This window comes from Mastigoproctus giganteus, chromosome 3, assembly GCF_048544385.1.
Source record: "Mastigoproctus giganteus isolate SK-2022 chromosome 3, ASM4854438v1, whole genome shotgun sequence".
Classification (NCBI taxonomy): Eukaryota; Metazoa; Arthropoda; class Arachnida; order Uropygi; family Thelyphonidae; genus Mastigoproctus; species Mastigoproctus giganteus.
The window spans coordinates 204,501,461-204,521,785 of NC_143577.1; the positions used below are offsets into that span (position 1 = coordinate 204,501,461).

Sequence of the window (20,325 nt, forward strand, 5' to 3'; positions counted from 1 at the left end):
GTGTTAATGTGCAGACTTATGTCCTGCCATTACTTGTTGTTTACAGCAATTACTGTGCATACTAATTAATTAAATTAATTTCTATGAATAAAAGAAGTATCTCATAGTGCCTCTGGTGAAAAGAAAAGTGATAACGTTAGATGAAAAGATTGAAGTCATAAAAAGATTTTAAGATGGAGATAGTAAAATACAAATTTCTCAACATCTTGGAAAGTCTGAATTAACAGTTTGGACGATTTTAAGTAAAGCCAGTGCATAGAAGGAAAAAGGTAAGCTTGCTAGCACATCTTCAGCACACACAAACTACAAGAAATAGAAGTGTTACGATGATTGAGATGGAACATCTTTTAGCCATCTGGATAGAAGACTGCAATCAAAAAAGAATTTCTATCTACACAATGACCATAAAAACAAAAGCCTTGAGTAGAGCAGTAACTGAAGAAAATGTTCAAGCAAGTTCTTCAAAAGAAAAAGTGATTGAAGCAGAAACGGAAGAAAATTTCGCTGCCAGTAAAGGCTGGTTTTGAACCTTTTTAAGAAAGGAACAGGACTACATAACGTATTGACTGGAGAAGCAGCAAGTGCAGATAAAGATGCAGCCATGAAATATCCTCAATTTTAAAGAAAATTGTTGATTAAACAGGCATTTTTTGGAAACAAATGCCAAAAAAACCCTTTCTAGCTATAAAAACAAGTCTTAAGTTTCCAAGGATAGAATAAACTTTTACTGGGATGCAATGCAGAAGGTGATTTGAAATTAAAACCCACGGTTATCTGTAGAAATGAAACTCCCAAATCTTTCGGTAAAGGCTTTAATAAAGCAAGCCTACCTGTTGTTTGGCACTCTAATCGAAAAGCTTGGGTCACGAAAGCTTTAGTTGAAGAGTGGTTCACTAGCTATTTTTATCTGAAAGTTAAGGCCTACTGTGCAGAAAATAATCTTGCATTCAAAATTTTACTAATTTTAGACAATGCCCCGGGCCACCCACCCACCAGCACTTTCTGATTTGTGTGAAAACGTGAAAGTTATTTTTTTTTACCTCCAAATACGACAAGTCTTTTACAGCCTACGGATCAAGGCATAAACACTACTTTTAAGGCCTATTATTTACGCAGAACAATTTGAACAAGCAATTGAAGCAACAACTGGAGATGGCGCAGTTTCTTTAGTTGAATTTTGGAGAAATTACGTCAGAAAAGCAATAGACAATATTCATGAGTCATGGTCTGAAGTAACATCCAGCAATATGAGAACAGTTTGGAAGCATATTTTGCCACATTGCAAATGACTTTTTTCGTTTCACTCATCTCAACAGTGTTATTGATGAAATCGACAACAGTGATGTTTGCGAATTGCTGGAATCACGTTTAGAACAATTATGCGATTCTGACCTTAATATTGATGAACAACAAGCATGTGACGAGGTGCAAATTTGTGAGGAAGAAAATGTTCAAGAAAAGAAGTTAATAAAAGAACTTGAAGGAATATTTTGTGCAGCTGAAAATTTGAAACAACTAATCATGGATGCAGACCCAGATGTCGAGCGCAGTATGCAAACTTGCAGGAACATTGAAAAAGATGTGTATCCAAACAAGCAAATTTATGATGAAAGGAAAGTCTGTGCAAACCATCCTTTTGAAAGATTCTACAAAGAAATAAAATGAGTTATATATTGTAATTTCTTAATTTCAATAAACTTTTGATTACTGTACTGCAAATATTTATAATTATCCTTTGCCTTTATACTACAGTACATTAAACTGCCATAAAAAAACGTATTTTTAAAAATATTGATTGGTATATTGTAGGTCTTGGAACGAATTAGGCTATTTTGTATTGATTATTACCTTCGATTAGTGCGATTTTGCATAGTGTGCCATTTTCGGAACCAATTAATTGCGCTAATCAAGGGATTCCTGTACCTTATTTTTGTATATTATATGCTTTTCTCATGCTTTTTCTTTAAGCCAGTTTTGCTGTAGAATACTTCTATTTGAAGTGGTTAAATGAAGAGGTGACATGTAAATACTGATTCAGAACAACTTCATGTTTAGCGATGATACCTGGTTACAGCTGTTCTTTCTAGCATTAATGTTCTTAGTAATTATTACTAGTGCCACTGTGTTGTGCTAGCAATAATTACTTGCTTGTACTTGCTCTTGTGGACGTTTGTTGTTGATGCCACTAAATGTAATTTTACAATAACTTTTCAATACTGAGAGTATAATGAACATAAATTTCAAAAGATTTGCTGCAACTTTTATTCTCGTGGAAGAAAGATGCCAACTTATGCTCGTTAAACTTTTTGAATTTTGCTGCTTACTTCAGACCACTTAAATATCATGTAGTGATGCTTAACTATATTCTTTAATTCTGTACACAATTTTGATCTAATTCCAACTGTTATATTTTTTAGGCTTACGTTGTATTGGGACAATTCCTTGTCTTGAAGAAAAACAAAGAACTTTTCATTGACTGGATGAAAGACATCAGTAGTGCAAATAGCAAGCAGGCTTCAGACTGTTATCAGTGTCTCTCAGATTGGTGCGATGAATTTCTGTAAGAGCATTCTTACCATGGGTATTTTGGATGATAAAAAATGGCCAATCTTAAGGCCATTTGGTAAAATAGTACTGACTATACAGACTATGAAAAGTATGCCCAAATGCCAACCTTGGCTAAAAAAAAATTTTTGTATTTAGATTTATAGATTTTAATATCTTAAATGGATCAACATGTTCACATTTCAATCAGTGAATCTTTTAGTTTTGGATTTATTACAACAGTAACATTTAAGCATTAAAACTATACTTAGTGCATTTTATTGTGGAAGTATTTTTTGCATTTTGATTTTAAAATGTATACATTTTCTTGTTAAATAAAGTTTGTACCTGCCAGCATTGCCTTAATATTTTCACTTTCAGGTCCTTACAAATTTATTGATGTGGACTTAATTTGCTATTTTGGCTTCTTCTGAATTTTAGCATTGCAAATTACCTTGGTGTGCTCAAGGTATTGACTGGTCTAATTTGCTTGAGGATTAACTTATTTTCTCTGAGAATTTTTTTTTCCCAGAAAGAGCAGGTGTTACACCCTGTTGCGATTCCTGACACTGGATTTTTTCCTATTTGAAGCATTCTCACACTAAACCTATATTCACTTTAAATGTAAAATATTAATAAGCTGCTTAAATAATTTATATAAAAATACAGTAGCTTAACTGCTAAAGAGAAAATACACATGATAGTTGTAGAGCCCTTAGCCAATTTGAAAATATAAAAATTAAAAACTATATAATATCGATGTAAATACACCATTGTTTGCCCATAACAATGGTGTATTTACGTCGATATTATATGGATGGGTGGAGCACGTAACGGCATCATTTATTTAAGCTGTCAACTTCTATGACAGATGTAAGTTTGTTCCAGCAATCAACTACCTGCTGGCTAAAGGCAAACTTCACATCTGTTCTACAACTACCTTTCCTCAATTTGAATTTATGTCCCCTCAGGTGAGACATGAGTCCCCTGTTGCAAGACCACAACATAAAACTGTTAACAGTGGAGCATGTTTGGGTGCCCAATATTTTCAAGATTGTGACAAAGTGCAATCATACTGTTCAACTAGTTCTACTGTAGTGTGTGAAAAATTTTATCTGATAAAATAATTGGTAGGAATTTCTTAATTTGCTGGACTTGACTAGACTCCTGCAGGCAAATGTGAACAATGTTATGCCTTGTTTACTTAAAGCTGTTGATCAACAGAGTGGACTTATAGAATATTTTTACTGTATAATAAACCTTTGCCCTTAACAGGGATATTGATATGAACATCAGAACACTCACCCAAGGAAACCTCCATTATATAATCTGTTGTAAGACTAAAAAAAATTTGCAAGTATTCATTACTGTTGTTTGGATAGGTTAATTCTGGTGTAGTATAAATAGTAATCATGTCAGATATTGAACTCTGCAAGGGCCACCTACACAAACTGATTGTATTATACAGTGTGCAATGAGAGCTACAAGATCTGGTGTGCAAACCAACAAATGGCATATCAGGTGAGTCTGTGAATCCACTTTATTTTAATAGGCTTTAATGATAAGCATTAAACTTAAAGTAGTACAACGTGGCAAACTGCAGTAACGCTTTATTTTATAAACTCTCCAATCATTAGTAATAAAAAACAGCCCTAGATTATCCAATTTGGCTTTAGTTCTTCAGCCCTTGCCCGACTAAGCCCATCTTCTTTGGTAGATGACATCAGCAATTGTTGATACTGCTATTTGTTTCAGCTACTCTCCCTTCTCTCATTTTTACATTCCTATACCACTTTCAGTTTGCTTCAACTTCCCTTTGTATATTTGTTACCAGATTTTTTTTTTTCTCATTTGTAATATGACCTTATTACTTTCATCTGTTAATTTCATTTATTTCTCTTAATACTCATTTCTGAAGATCAATTCTTTTCTTATCTAGTAATGAGTTTCATTGCTTAAGTAGTTATAAACATAATTTGGTCTTTCACATATTTTTTTTTTTCCAAATTACATTCTATACTTCACTTTTGGATATAAAATTTCATTATATTCGTCTTTTTTAAAGACTTCTATATACTTAGCTGACTCTGGTTTCAATGTCTTGTTTTGTCTAATTCAATTTTCTTTGTCACTTCAACTTAAGAAATTCAAAGGTCAACTGCATAGTTTGTTTTCTTATCTACTTTTTTTTTTTTTTTTTTTTGGATGGTACAGCAAAAGCTCTTCCTTGTTACTATATGGCTAATACTAATTACAATCTTTTATTAAATGGTAAGTTTTCCACATTTAAACCACCTTCCAATGATTCCTTTTACCTAGCATTGATAGGCACCTTTTTTTTCTTTTCTAGGAAAAAAAAAAACTTGGTTTGTGATATATCGGCTTTACTTAAATAACTGCAATATTTATTAGATGGATATTTTTATTTTTTAATCACTCACTTGTTACTTTCAAAAAATCAGAAAAAATATTAAATCTTTGAAAAATTAAAGAAACATTCCAGCTGAAAAAACTTGATCACGCCCAATCTTAAACATGCATTTCTGCACATATTTCAGTTTACAGTGCAAGTACTCCTAAAAATTTTATTAAAGTGCTTACATATTAGATACAATTCTACACTTCACTTTTCATATCTTTTAAAAAATTTTATTTCAAATTTGGTGTGTTTCAAAGTTTGCTTCCCTAGAGTATGTCCATTTTGAATGAATGAATATAGTGTTGCATTTCTGCTTCTTTATATGAAAATACTGTTTTGAAAACAGCCCCTGCATTGTAGATGTTTATTTAACTTGTGGGAGTCTAAAGGTAATCGTGAATGTTAAAGGAATTTAAAATCTGAGCAGATCAGTTCCTATAGACTTCCATGCAAATGGCAAAAAGTATTGCACAAAGGATGATACAAACCTTCACAGGTATTCGTATTTAATTACTCTGCAGAAGCCATAACAAAAAAAATTCTGGAACTGGTGCAGTGAAAGTTCCTGTTTAGGAAGCTTGAAATAATTTCAGATTGTTAAACATGGAGCATTATTACTGAACAGCACCTCTCAGGTGCTGTGCCATCATGGCTAGGTTAATGGTGTTATCCCCCCCCCCCCATGATTATTCTCAATTTCTATATTTTGAAAGTGCAGATTTCCAGGAACTGGGGTTTCTGCCTTCTTACATTTCCATGACTTATCTGTAATTTATCTTAATCCAAATAGTTGATCCTGGCATTCTTTATTTTGCCTAAACCCAACACCTGACTGTTCTTCCTTAATTACATCTTCTTTAAAGCATAGATTTTATGAATAAGGGGGGGGGTATCAAAAAGTTCATACCCTGACCTAGATAAAACATCAGTAGAAAGATGCTGTTTTTAATATAAATTGTCTACATATTCAATAACATGAAATTTCATTCCTGTAGGATGATCATACACCAGAGGTGTAGCCTGGAATCTGGGGAAGGGTGCTATCGTTGACAAAGTGGAGTATCAAGCAGTGATCAAGTTCCTGCATTGGCAGGGCAAGAAAGCTCAGGAAATTGAAGAAATGAAAGCTGTGTATGGGCAGAATTGTCCATCCTCTGACACTGTAAAAAAGTGAAAATGGGAGTTCCGGTGTGGTCGTACAAGTGTCTTTGACGAGCCAAGAGAAGGACGGCCAACAACATCCCCAGACAGTGAGATGGTTAAGCAGCTGGTGCTGAGTGACACATGTGTGACAATTCATTTCATCTCAAATGCAGTGGGAATTAGTTATGGGTCTGCCCACAGCATTTTACATGACCATCTGCATGATGGGTTCCAAGATTGCTGACACCTTTGCAGAAGCAATGTAGAATGCAAGGTTCTCACCAACTGTTGGATTTGTGTGGTTTTGAACTACTGCAGCACCCACCCTATTCTCCTGACCTAGCACTGTCAGACTTCTTGTTTCCAGAAATGAAGAAACCACTGCATAGGCACCACTTTGATTTGTCTCAGGAAGTCATCAATGAAGTGGAATCTTTGTCTCAGGCAAAAAGTGAGGACTTTATTGATGATTATTTCTAGTTAAGGGTACAAACTTTTTGATACCCCCCTCGTACACTGAATAAATGCCACTGTAATTAACACATTAAGTTACAACAATTTGATTAGAACTTTTAGCATTTACTTTGTTACACGAAGTTGTTGCTTATAAATATGAAATATGCTTTATTATTTACCGTAATTTGCATTACCGTATTGAAGGACAATGCAACAACTTTAGATAATATTATTAACTGTAGGTGTTAAGTGAACTTGAATTATTTAAAATTCCTTTGAAAACTGCTTATTAATACAATACATTAAAGAAATTGAAAGTAGGGAAAAAAATGTATACAGGGTGTCTCAAAAATATTGGTACAAATGTTTAGGGGAGGTAGGTAACATCTAAAGGAATGCAAATCGCATAGGAACCCATAACTGGAAACATCACAGGAAAGTAGTAAAGTAATTAGTGGCAAACATTTATTTGACATAATATTAACAATGGAGTAAGAGATGGATGCATTTCATGATGTTACAACAGATACTCGAAGGTTCCACCATGAGACGCGATGCATTCGTAACACCGACGCAGCATGGATTGGTGGACACGGTCAAACACACCTGGAGTTTCTTTGACAGTAGCAGCAGTGCAGACAAGTCTTGCCACGAGACCCATTTCCGTCTCCACAGGTGATTCATACACAAGATTTGAGGGTCCCCCCCACACAGAAAGAAATCAAGGCTTGATAAATCAGGTGAGCGTGGGGGCCAGGCAACGGGTCCACCACAGCCAATCCATCAACGCCCAAAACGCCTATCCAAATGGTCACAAACCCACCACCCATAATGGGCAGGCGCCCTGTCATGTTGAAACCAAATTTTGTCTCACATTTGCTGGAACATCGTCAAGTAACCCTGGTAGAACTTGTTCAAGAAAAATCCGATATTTAGTGGAGTTCATGTGGGATGGTAACAGGTATGGGCTGACTAAGCAGTCACTGACCATACCTGCCCACACATTTATTGCGAAGTGATGTTGTCGCACGGGGGCACACATTGTGTGGGCCCTCTGCTAATCCATACACTAGGTGCATGTCTGCCAGCTCACAGTTCATATATCGATGCATGCTCTTCATGCGGCGACTACTGCTTGAATGAGTAAACCAGAAATTTTCCCTCTCGCGAACTGATGAACAGCGCCATGTACCAACTTACGGTGACGTTTCTTATTATGGGTTCCTATGCGATTCACATTCCTTTAGATGTTACCTACCCCCCCCCCAACGTTTGTACCAATATTTTTGAGACAACCTGTGTGTGTGTGTGTGTGTGTGTATATATATATGAAATTAAAATTACCTCCTAACGCAAGCCTCCTAATCAGACTACCTCAGTTTGTTAACAAATGTGAACTAAAAGAATGCATTGAAATAAGTTTGCGACCAATAGCTGTATCCTTAGGCTTCCTGCATGTTTGCATCATTGGTAGGGGGCGCCTCCGTAGCCAGGTGGGCAAGAGCAGCAGTGGTGACCAGCGAGGTCAGGGAATGACCACTGCATATCCCCGGAGCAAAATGGCCTTAGTTGCTAATGCTCCTAAAAACCAAATAACAACAACAGCATCATTGATAAGCCTAAGAGATGTGAAACATAGTAACATTAAAAATGGCTTGAATTGGCACATGTTAACTTGTACATTCCTCACTGGCAGTCGGAAAGAATAGGGATAAAATCCAAATAGGGCAGCAACAAAGTGCTGTGTGTAGTATTGATGGTTAATACTTTGTTTCAGGTAACATGCTAAATGAGAAGTGCAGTTAACAATTTGGCCCAATTAGTATTAGCAAAATGACTTTAAAGCTGGGTAATTTGTATTGTTGTCTGAAGACTACCATTGGTGGTAATAAAAAGATTTTAAACATTAGAGGAACTGTATTGTGTGATGGTACTGTCTATATATTTTGCATCACAACCATCTTGGAAAGAGATCATTTAGATAATGTTGGTTACTGTTTTCATCATTAACTGCAGACAAAAATATAAGTGGAGAAAAGCAGTGAATTTTTGGTTTGATGAGATATATCTGTAACTAACACTCAGCTGGGTATGTGTATTTCAAACTAGCAAATTCATAGTCAAAAGTTTGCTAATATGCATAATTAAATTTAAAAAAAATTTTTTTAATAAAATACATGATAAATATCTACTAGATAAAAGTATAAAATATTTGTTTAACAAGTGCAGGTCATGGTAACACGTATAAACAAAGGGACTTTGAGGAGGAGGGTAGGCTGTTTCACTTTTGTATTCCACTTCCACTATGTTTTTCTGCTGTAACAGTTATTTTTCCTGCTTTCAAGACACCATGGACAGCTTCAAATGCTAATGGTACCTAAAAAATGTACATAAATGTTAGTTATTAAAAATGCAAAAAACAAACTACTGTAAATGGATTGTTTAAAACTAGTAATCTGCAACTTTGGTACTAGAAAGTGAAGAAGTAAATTAAGCTTTGTGGTTTCATGGAATGTGATAACTGAAAAATTCTGATACAAGGTGTCTAGACTGTTTTAGCCACACCACTTATAAATGCTAGTTTCTGCAGGCCTTGGCAAATTTTTCATCAGAAATTTAAAAAATTACACCAAATACCTGGGTACAAATAGGATTCTTAAGATGCAGCTGACTGATGCATGCAGGCATAATTAGTTATATAAGTGATTCAAACAGATACAACAGAGTGCCTGTTATCCAGTTTTTTTTTACCTTCAAATGAAATTTATACATTTAATATTTATGTACAAAAAAAAAAAAAAAACTGTCATCAATATAATAAAATAATTACTTACATAAAGCATTAACAAATATTTGAAAGGAAGTAAATTTCAACCATGTCACCCCATATAATGACCAACCACATGGATGTTATACATAAATCTGTCACTATGGGGGGAAGCTAGAAATTCACCATTAAATAAATTAGTACATAAGGATTTATATGTTATCACTATTTTTCAGCTTATCATTTTCAGGATGGGTAGGTAGACTGTCAAAGTGACGTGGTTAATTGACCCAGCCTGAAAATTATAAAATCAGTGATATGGATCACAGTACTGCATGTGCTGTTTTCTAAAACAGTTGATGTGGGCAAGATATTCTGAGGGTAGCGACATTTGAATAAAAGAGAAGGTAAGAAAAGCTTAATATCAAGACATGTGCAAACATGTCAAGTGTGTATACAGCAGCATCATTAAGATGAATAAGTTTGAACTGGTTAAGAAAACTAACCAAGTTCTCATTTGTTGGATCCCTGGTCATGTTGGAATTGCTGGAAATGAATGTTTACCTAGCTGCCAAAATTGCTACAGATCCTGTAGATCAATCCTTTAGCATACCAGCAGACATGGGGCTAATGGAAATGTGGTGCCACTGATAAACAGGGGATGATGGCTTTCATTATGGTATGTAGTAAGGATAGAGGGGATGGTAGGCGTCAAGCTTCTTATCAAAATCAGACTGAGAATGATAAAAGCTTCTGTAGATTCATGCTAGTACAGAATCTGGGGGGGGGGGGATGTTAGTTTCAAGAAAAGGTATAATTAGATTGGGAGTGATCTACAGATCAGGTGAAAATCCCTACAGGCAAACAGAATGGGCAAGCAAGTGTGAGTGTCTTATGGGTGATCAACTTTTCCCTAATGAGTGGAGGAAGGAGAAGGGCACTTGCCATCAGAAACAATTTTTAAGTCATAGATAATTGTTATTTGTATCAGCATGTTAGGGAAAGAATATTCTAGACTTGATAATCATCAATGAATGATGTCATCATATAGCTGCTATTACAGGAGTCAATAGCAGAAAGTGATCACAGAATTCTAAGTTTAGGGAAATTGGTTTTAATTTCAGGAAAGGGCATTACGACAGCTTAAAATGCTATATGGCCTCTATCAGTTGGGAAGAGAGTGCAAAAATGTGAATACATTAGAATTATGGTATGAGTCACAGAAAACATGAATACATTCATTAGCAAGGGCACATGATACAAGAAAGCAAGCTTATATAACATCAGCCAAAAAAAAAAAAAAAAAAACCACCCTTATTTCACTCATCCCATTGCTCCAAATATTTGTCAAGTTCTGCCTTGAATCTATTTAAGCTATTAACTTCTACAACAGATGGAAGTTTGTTCTGGCAATTAACCACCCACTGGCTAAAGGCAAACTTCCACACATCTATTCTACAACAGTCTTTCCTCAATTTGAATTTATGCCCTCTCAGGTGATTATTCTGAGCCAGAGGAAGAATCCCATTAGCATTGAGCATGCTCAAACCATTCAAGGATTTATATACCTCAATCAGATCACCTTGCAGGTGCCTAGTCTCCAGACACTAATTTGCAAAACTTAAGCCTTTCTTCAGAAGAGCAACCCTTTGTTCCATTCACTAATCTTGTTGCCTTTCTCTGTACTCGTTCCAACAGCCCTACATCCTTCTTAAAATGAGGCCTCCAGACCTCTATACAGTACTCTGCATCCTTTGCCAAAAATTTCTCATAATCTGCCTCACCTCCTTTGTAATTTGGTTACAGACCAGCTTATATCTATCATAGGCTTCTATGTCACGTTAATTTATATGTATCCCATGCATTTTTCTTCTGACATCCATTTAGGCCTAAATCTTGAACAATATTTTTTTGTTGGTAACATCATCAGTTGGTCCCACTGAATAGAATTTAAATACTGTCTCAGACCACCGTAGCCACCTTTACGAAAGCAAAAACCCTTCCCTTTACCCTTGATGATAGTTACCTCTTTGAATAAATCCCACTTCAGCACACTGTGAAATATACCATTAAGAAAATATAGCTGGAGGAAGAATCCAAGGTAGAAAATGAGCTACCCAATGAAGTATACTGAAAGTTAATTATATACTACAGACAAGGTTAATCTGCCAAATGCAGGTTATGGGGAACTGCTAAGATAACAAGGGATAATGAGTTTGTAATGTATGTGAATAAAAGAAAAATGAATCAGATCAAACCCTTAACTATATGGTGAGAAAATCTTAAATAAGCCAGCTGATGTGGACAAAATGAAGATACTTTGCATCAATATTTACAGATGAAAGATCCTTCGTGGTGTGGTGAAGCTGGAAAGCACATTTTAGTGATACTGAAAGATTTATTAGAAAAACTAATTAAGTTAGGTTAATTATTAAATTCTATGAACTCCTTACTCTATCACCCAGATATTCAGATTGCTGCTGCATGCATTTATTTATATATATATTTATGCACTTCTTTGAGCATCATTTTTCTGAATTGGTATCTGTAGTTCCCTAATTTTCTCCCAAATCAGGTTAAAAAAAAAAAAAAAATGTTGCAACCAGTCAATATATATTCACTATCAAACTCCGAAATTGAGTAATTAACAATTTTCTTTCCCATTTATTTATTCTACTTCTGTTTCTTTGAAACAACATCTCTCCACATATTTCTAGAAATTAGAATCTACAGAAATTAGTCTAGTATTGACAAGCATCTTCTTGAACTTCAAACACAGCAGGTAAAATTACTACAGATTCTAATACCTTTGCATTGGGAGGGTTTTATTTTAAAAAAATCTTAAAATAAATAAATACCCATCTAAAATGAAAAATAAAAATAAATGCAGTTAGAAATGTTTCCTAATATGGTTGTGGAAGAACGAAAACAACAGGCATTGTTAGTGACACTGCATGGATAGGAAAAGAAGAGGTAGTGATGGCTCTCAAAAAAGTTGGCCATTTCTAACTGCTAGTTTGTAAAACTAAGAATTAGAAATTATTTAGCAGAGTAAATCCTCCATGAAATGTTTCTTTGCACATTTACTGCTTTGTTTATTACTTACTTCTGTTTTGGAGCATAGTCTGAAGCAATATTGATAAAATATTTGGACAAGACATAGTTTTACAACTAGTAAAGCTAATCGCATCCCTATACAGTTCCTTGGTCCTGTTCCACCAAATGCCAGCCAAGTAAAAGGGTTCTGGTGGGGCTTGTCGTTAAGAAATCTGCAATTCAATAAAGAAATACAATAGCAATTTAATATTTTGGCAGCATAATGAATTCTCAAAGAGCCATTTTAAAACTTATGGAATAAGTGATCTACTGTTGTCTAAAAATAAATTAAAAAAACAAATACCAAATCTGAAAATATATCCATTCCATTTTAATAAATACAGTGCAATCATGATAAATGTTAATTTAAATTCCACTAACTAATCAAAATCAGATTCTCGTTTAAATTATTATTTTTTTTCATTTAATAAAAAAAAAAAAAAAAGCTTTTGTATTAAATAGAACTTGGAAGTCCAGGAACCAATGTTTGCATTACTGTTAAAGAAGTCTTGGGGCAGTTGCAATCCTTAATCATGTGCTGTCTGCATCTATGGCATAATGAAAAGTTTTCCCACACTCTAAACCATTGTAGGTTTCAGTATTGATTACCAGAGCTTTTCTCTGGAGATGAATGTGAGTTTCACTACTTCAAGCCTCCACTAAGGAAAGTGGTGGTATTGAACCAGATGATGAATCATCTACCACCTAGCATTGCCTGGTGATACAGAGAGGCAGCATTCCACTATGGTGTGGATGCTGCCTCTCAATATCATGGGTTGTCATCTCTAGTGTATCATGTGTAGTGTTTCAGGACACACACACAAGGCTATAATACCCAGTCTCTCCATCTTGAACATGCAAGCAGAGGATCTAGTTGTTGCAAAACAACCAGACCACCAAAATTTGGTCCACTTGACTCACTGAATATCAGGTTCATCAGCATTTTAGACTCCCAGGTAACAAGCCTTAGCTTGTCATATGTGACAGAATGTCTGCAACAAGCTTCAGGAACTAAAATTTGTTTTAGTTCCATTAACTTTATGAAACCAAGAATGGTTAAATTACAAATGTGCAAATTTCTTTACAAATGCAAACTTGTATTAAATTCATATGTTCAATTGCTACTTGCAAGTCCTCCCCTCTGCCCGCAAGTATTATTTCCAGGAATAAATTTTTCCTGACAGCTGCAATTGAAGTGCCAAAGAGCTGTGGTTTGGACATGTTTATGTGCCAAATATGTTGCACTTAAATGATGGAATCCTTAAAATTTGTCTTCCACTTTTGCATTGTCCACTGTTATAACTTCTAGTATAATTGTGTCCACTATTAAAATAAAAAACATTTGAATTTCCTTACCTTTCTGGAACAAATTTTTCAGGTTCAGGATAAAACTCAGGATCATAATGCATAGCAAAGGCAGGTATACTAACTAGCATTCCTTTCTTAATTGTGATTCCTGTATCTCTAAGTTTGTAGTCAGACATTGCTCTCCTCTCCAGCCTATAAAATCAAATTTATTATTTTTTTTAGTCAAACAGTAGAATATGTAAGGTAATTTTGCTAGATGTTTACTATTTTTTTATATATATAGTTGAACTAATTTATAATAACAGTGATTTGATAAACTCTAAGGAAGTTGGCGAAAACTTTTTGTTATATCCAAAAATTTATTATAAAAGTAGTTTCAACAAAATATGAAGTGTACAGTATCACGTAAAAAAAAAAACAGAAAAAATGTAAAGGATGGTAACATACTGCCAAGTAACATAACTGACACATTCAAAGTCAGCTCATTTTTTAAATTAACCATTCATCTAATTTTTTCCCCCTTTTTGCCATAACTTTAAAATAAAATCCATTTTTATACAGAGTGATTCACTACCAGTGCGACAAACTTGCAGGAAGTGTAGGGGGCACAAAGACGAATCAGAATCACAGCATAGCAGGGTCCGAAATGCCTTCGTCATGCTGTAGAGGATGTTGAACGGAAGGTCGCGTGAACAGCGATCCCGCTGGAAGTCAGCATTTGCGAACCGTTTCTGTTGAAGAAACCAAGTAGCAAAAGTCCTCCGGAGTGGATAATCTGCAGGCTCCAATGATTGGACGCGTTGCAGATGGTATGAACTCATTTGGTTTGCTGACAGTATCCTCCATACAGTGGATTGGGAAATACCCAATCGTTGGCCTATCGCTCGAGTACTCATACTCAGATTGCCTTCTGCAAGACGTAGGACATTTTCCTCATTGTCTGGCGTCCTCATCGTTCACTCTCGATTCATGGTACCTCTCGTGAAACAACCAGTCTCACGTAACCTTCTGTGCACATGTGCGAAAATCGTATGATGAGGAGCACGCCTGTGCGGGAAACGTTCCTGGTACAAGCACAGAGCGGCGCGCCCGTTACAGTCCGCAGCTCCATACGCGAGGTGCATGTCGGCCAGTTCAACGTTTGAATACTGGTCCATCCTACTGCCTCAGGAACCGGTTCGCAAATGCTGACTTCCAGCGGGATCGCTGTTCATACGACCCCTCGTTCAACATCCTCTACCGCATGACAAAGGCATTTCGGACCCTGCAATGCTATGTGATTCCAATTTGTCTTTGTGCCCCCTACACTTCCTGCAAGTTTGTCGCACTGGTAGTGAATCACCCTGTATACTAACACCCATCTTGGCATAGAAAACATGGGGAGAAGAGACAAGAGAGAATTCAAATTGCCCCAAGTATGGCTTCTAGCCAAGATTTTATCAATTTGAGTTCTCTGTCAGATCTGGACTCCCCCCCTCCCCATTCTAGAACTTCAGTAACTATTCAGCATCTGTTGATATGAGCTTACAAACAAGTCATTATCTGCAGTACAAATGTTCAAAACAGCACTACAAGCATTGTCATGGTGACAGTTCTTATAGAATTAGTAAGGCTTAATTTTTTTTTTAATCTTACTTCCCAATGCATGGGTTATCAGATGGAAGGTTTCTAGACAGTTTAGGAGATGGTGGTTAATGGATTTCTCCACAACTTTAGAAAGAGTAGAAGTAAATGCAGTGGAATGATAACTAGATGGGAGGGATTTGTAGCCCTTTTTAGGAATTGGCTGAATATAAGCAAATTTTCAAGCAGAAGGAAAAAACACCAGTGGAATATGAAAGTGTGAAAAGGCCACACAGAACAGGAGTAAGCTTAGGGGAACAGGTTTTGAGAATAAGTGGAGAAATACCATTAAGATCTGGCAGTCATTAAGACTGTTTCTTCTGTCATCCTTTTGACGGAGGATCACAAGAGGCACTGAATGGAGTGTACTGGGAATGGTAGAGGCAGTTTACATGAGTACAATGTACACAAGTTAGAAGAAAAGATGCCAGCAGGTCAGATTTACCTTTGGCTGAAGTGGTAAAAGGGCCATTCAGTTTTGACAGCGGTAGGAATAGAAATGGACAAAAATTGGGCCAATAATTTTGGCAAGACACCAGAATGCTTGACTACCATTTGGACAAGAAGCAAGTTTTGAGATGCATACATTATCTCTGTAATAAGTGTATGTATGTATGCATACTTGTGTTCATGGGCTGATTTGCATGTTATGCAGGCTGAAAAATTCAAGATAACTCGCAAGGAACTCTACTTCCTTCCTGAGATAATAATCACAGCCCCAATTTTCTTCCTCCCTGAGACTGAACAATCACAGCCCCAATTGAAAAGACATCTAGGAATTACTGCAGTCTTCTACAGGATTTGATCTAGACCTCTCCAATGAGTGAAAAGTGGCAAAACCACTATAATCTTCTGAAGGATCACTGTTGAAGTACTTTTAAAATAATTTTCTTAAAGCTCAATGCAGCATAGCATAAACTGAGTGGGTTTAGACTATAAACTTATTGATGCTTTCACACGATACTTATACTGAGTGGGTTTGTAATCCAAAGCTTTCTTCGGTCTTAACTGAGTGTAGGTCTTCAAGAATTTCTACAGTCCCTGGTGGGATTCAAACCCAAAACTCTTAAAAAGTGAAAAGTTACAAAACTGTTATACTGTCACACAGAACGTATGTCTGCTTTCAGTCCACCACTCAATACAAACACTGGTGGCCGAGATAAAATCAGCACACTATATCCCTTTGTCTTATGCATTCCCATCTTAGATACTTCCAATATGCTCATGATTCATATCCAGATACAGAACACAAGGAATTTGTAATCAGCTTCTATATTCTTCAATGTGTGCAGGTATTATTTTATAAAACATAAAATAATAGCAAGAGATGGTCCTGAAAAATGGAGACGTAATCAACTGTATTCAAGTAGCCATAATAAAAATTGGGTCAGTCTTTGCACTGTACTAAATCACATTCAAAAGCATTATGCTACACTGCTAAACTTTACTCTTCTGAGTAGACAAAACAATTTTTCTTATGCTCTTTTACCCAAATCACTGCAAACAGTGATTTGGGTAAAAGAGCATAAGATACTTGCCTCCAGAACTTCAAATGATGACTGACACTGCCCAGCTTAATCAATCTAAACTATACACAAGAAAAATCTGCTTAATGCACACCTGGTTAACCTACATCCATCAACACATACCACATTTACTACCATCCACAGTTATGTACATCACTTTGCTATTTCAAAATAAGAGCAATAAAGCTCAACCCTTCCTACTTTAATACTATTTGTAAAATATAGAGATTAACTCATACCTTTTTATAGGAAGTTCTTCGGCCCGACGCTCATCAAATTAATCCAATTAGTACATTATATAAAGCTAAATTTATGACATGATATTATGGTTTAAAATTGCTAATATATAGGGGTTTCTTAAAAATAATCCTGTATTCAATTTCCATAATCCACTCGCTGCCAAAAGGAAGAGCAAAGCAAAGCCGATGCACATCAACCCACTAAAAACTAAACCACCCAGCAATGATGGACTGGAAATTGAAGACAATTGTCAAATTTACTAAAATATTATAGACTAAACTTCTTAATAAGGGACAAAGTTATTTCGGGGTGGTCAGTGCTCACAAGAAGCAAAGTGATACTTAAATTAGGTTGAACTAATTTAAGTTCAATTTAACCATTTTATACTAATAATAAGATTCAATTTAGCATACCGCGATGAGGTTATTTTTATTAACCAATGCAAATAATGTTATTTACACATATGCATAAAGGTCCATAATTCTAAAATCGTGTATGGTCTATGTACATTTATAGCGTTAGGGTTTAACTTCAAGTGTTTCGGCTATTAGGAGTTTTGTATATATGTATTGTGTATTAATTACTCTTGCCTCATTAAAAAGAAACACATGGTTCTCATGGATGGCATGAAAGGAAAGTTCAGATGCACCTGTCCTTTTTGCCCTCATGGATGCCTGGTGTTGTATTCGCATTGCAAGGGTTTTTTTTTTTTTTTTTTTTTTAGGATCATTAGCAATTAAAGCCATATTGCTCTGGGATATGCGGTGGTCATTACTTGACCTTTCCGCATCCTCCGTATTTGGTGGTGACGGGCTCGAACCTCGGTCTAACAATTAAGTTTGGGTAGAACCAATATAAAAATAGTTACATTCCCCACACACAATGTTATAGACTATGTTGGTACGTTCCATATTGACAACTGTAGTTTTCTTCCTCATCTTCAATACTGTGTGGAGTTTACTTATGGGTTGCACAACAATTTTTAATTCGTGTTTTTAAAAAATACTAATGAATTGTTTATACCATTGTTGTACATAAGGAACTTTAATAAAATATTTTTGTGTAATGTTTTTATATTATTAAGTGAAACCGATTCTGATTTTTGTTTTGCCTGTCGCTGAATATTCTCAATTGTACATCCCCTGTTCAAAAATCTTGTAGAGTTCCCTAAGTTCATTATTAAGAGATTCCTGTGTAGAACTATATCTGTAAGCATTATAGAATTGGTTAAAAATGATACTTCTTTTATAAGTAAAAGGGCGATAACTTGAATAATGTAAAAATTTCCCTGTGTTTGTTGGTTTGCGGTATATTTTAAAATGTATGTTATCATTGACCCTAGTTAACGTAAAATTAAGAAAATTTATAAATTTCTCTTCTGGTTTTTCATTTTCTAAAGTGAATTTAAGTCTCATATGAATTTTGTTAAACGAATCCATGAGATTAATTACAATATCTTTATGAGAAATGACCAGGATATCGTCAAGGCACCTAAAATAAAATGTTAAAACTTGGAATGTACAGATTTAAATGTAATTGTTCAATATTGTTAAGGTAAATTTCTGCGACAAAATCACTTTGCTATAAACATGAACTGGTGACTGATCAGTATCATATTTGCCGTTCTGCAGCACATTATTAAGCTTGTTTGCTTGTGGATTTTGTCAGGATTCTTACATTTGAAACATTTTTTTTTTTTTTTTATTACTAGTGTTCATTATTACATATATTACTTCTAATTAATTTTTTAATTTTTTTTTTTTTTACTGTTTTAGTATGTTATCGGATAGTGATTTTATGACAATTTTTGTAGTTTCCATATATCAGAATTAAACTATTGGCACAGTACTGCATATAACTTTTGATAATGGATGACAAAAAATAAACTTTGTGTACTATAACTTAGTATTAGAAAATGATACAAGCATCATCAAGAAAAAAAAAAAAAAAACCCTACCCACCTTACCTGTCCATCCCCTCCAATAGTTTGTCTAGTTCCTCCTTAAATAAATTCGAGGAAGAACTAGACAAACTACTTACCACTTATATAAACTAACCACTTATACAACAGATGGAAGTTTGTTCCAACAATAAACCACCAAGCTAAAGGCAAATTATGCCCATCTAACCTACAACCATCCTTTCTCAATTTGAATTTATGTATCCCTTATGCATGTGGTCTGTGCAAGAGGAAGAACGTCATCAGCAGTGAGCTTGCTCAATCCATTCAAGTCCTTAAACATCTCAATCAGATCATCTTGCAGGCACTTAATCTTCAGACATATGAATCCTTTCTTAGTAAGAGCACCCTTCTGTTCCCCTAATCAATCTCAACCCATTTCAGCAGATCCACATCCTTCCTAAAATGAGGTCTCAAGACATGGCCAAGCCATTGCCTTATATAATGGGATAATCACGTTATTCCTGAAAAAGCCCATGATCTGTCCTGGTGGCCCATCTGCACTGCTCAGAGAACTTCACATCTGACTGCACAATTATTCTTTTTCATTTTCCACTAACTTCAGCATAGTACCATAAAGTTGGTATGTTAATCTGGGATTACTGCAAACTATATGCAGTATCTTGCATTTTTTTATGTTAAACTTCAATTGCCATTTCTCAGCCCACCTGCCTAACTCTTCTAGCTTTGGCTGCAGTACCATACCTTGATTACTGCCATTAACCACCCTGCTGACCTCATCATGCATTTGTATCATCTTCAACTTTAGACATTAAGCCTGGCATACCTTCATCAATATCATTAATAAATACAGAAAACAACGAGCCCAGCACCAAACCTTGGGGTTCAGTGCTCAGCCCATCGAACCCTCACTAATAACATTAGTTCATGAAGAGTCTACTGATAACCATGCTTTCTTCCACTCAGTTATCCCTTTATCCATAGCAGTAACTTTCCCTTAACATGAAGTAATTTAGGAGAGAAAAGGACTGCTAATAAATAAATGGCAGTAAAGTGCAAATCTGTATCAGCTAGATCACAAAACTGTTTTGAAACATTCTACAATTAAGCCAATGGTTTAAAATGAAGGATAATCACGTGTTAGAAATGGAATTAACATTCAGCAGTTTTCATATATAGGGGATCCTCGTTATCCAAGGATAATTGGTTCCAGAAAATTCCACTTAAAACGGGGACCAATTTTCATAATGTTTATTATTTAAATAAAAATAAATGCAACTAG

At 35.3% G+C, this 20,325-nt stretch overlaps 2 protein-coding genes across 2 annotated transcripts in view; one reads left to right on the forward strand and one right to left on the reverse strand.

Moving 5' to 3' along the window:
* The window catches only part of baf (barrier to autointegration factor), a 52,423-nt gene extending 49,525 nt beyond the window's left edge, over positions 1-2,898 (forward strand). The window contains exon 3 of the mRNA XM_090370821.1: positions 2,418-2,898. Coding sequence (XP_090226947.1) covers positions 2,418-2,564 — 147 coding nt within the window. The 3' untranslated portion in view covers positions 2,565-2,898. The remainder of the gene's footprint in view (positions 1-2,417) is intronic.
* A 5,945-nt stretch (positions 2,899-8,843) lies between these two features.
* The window catches only part of LOC150088619 (cytochrome P450 3A5-like), a 158,859-nt gene continuing 147,377 nt past the window's right edge, over positions 8,844-20,325 (reverse strand). Inside the window, exons 11-13 of the mRNA XM_090370270.1 lie at positions 13,782-13,925; positions 12,436-12,598; positions 8,844-8,939 (exon numbers count right to left, since the gene is read on the reverse strand). Coding sequence (XP_090226396.1) covers positions 8,844-8,939; positions 12,436-12,598; positions 13,782-13,925 — 403 coding nt within the window. The remainder of the gene's footprint in view (positions 8,940-12,435; positions 12,599-13,781; positions 13,926-20,325) is intronic.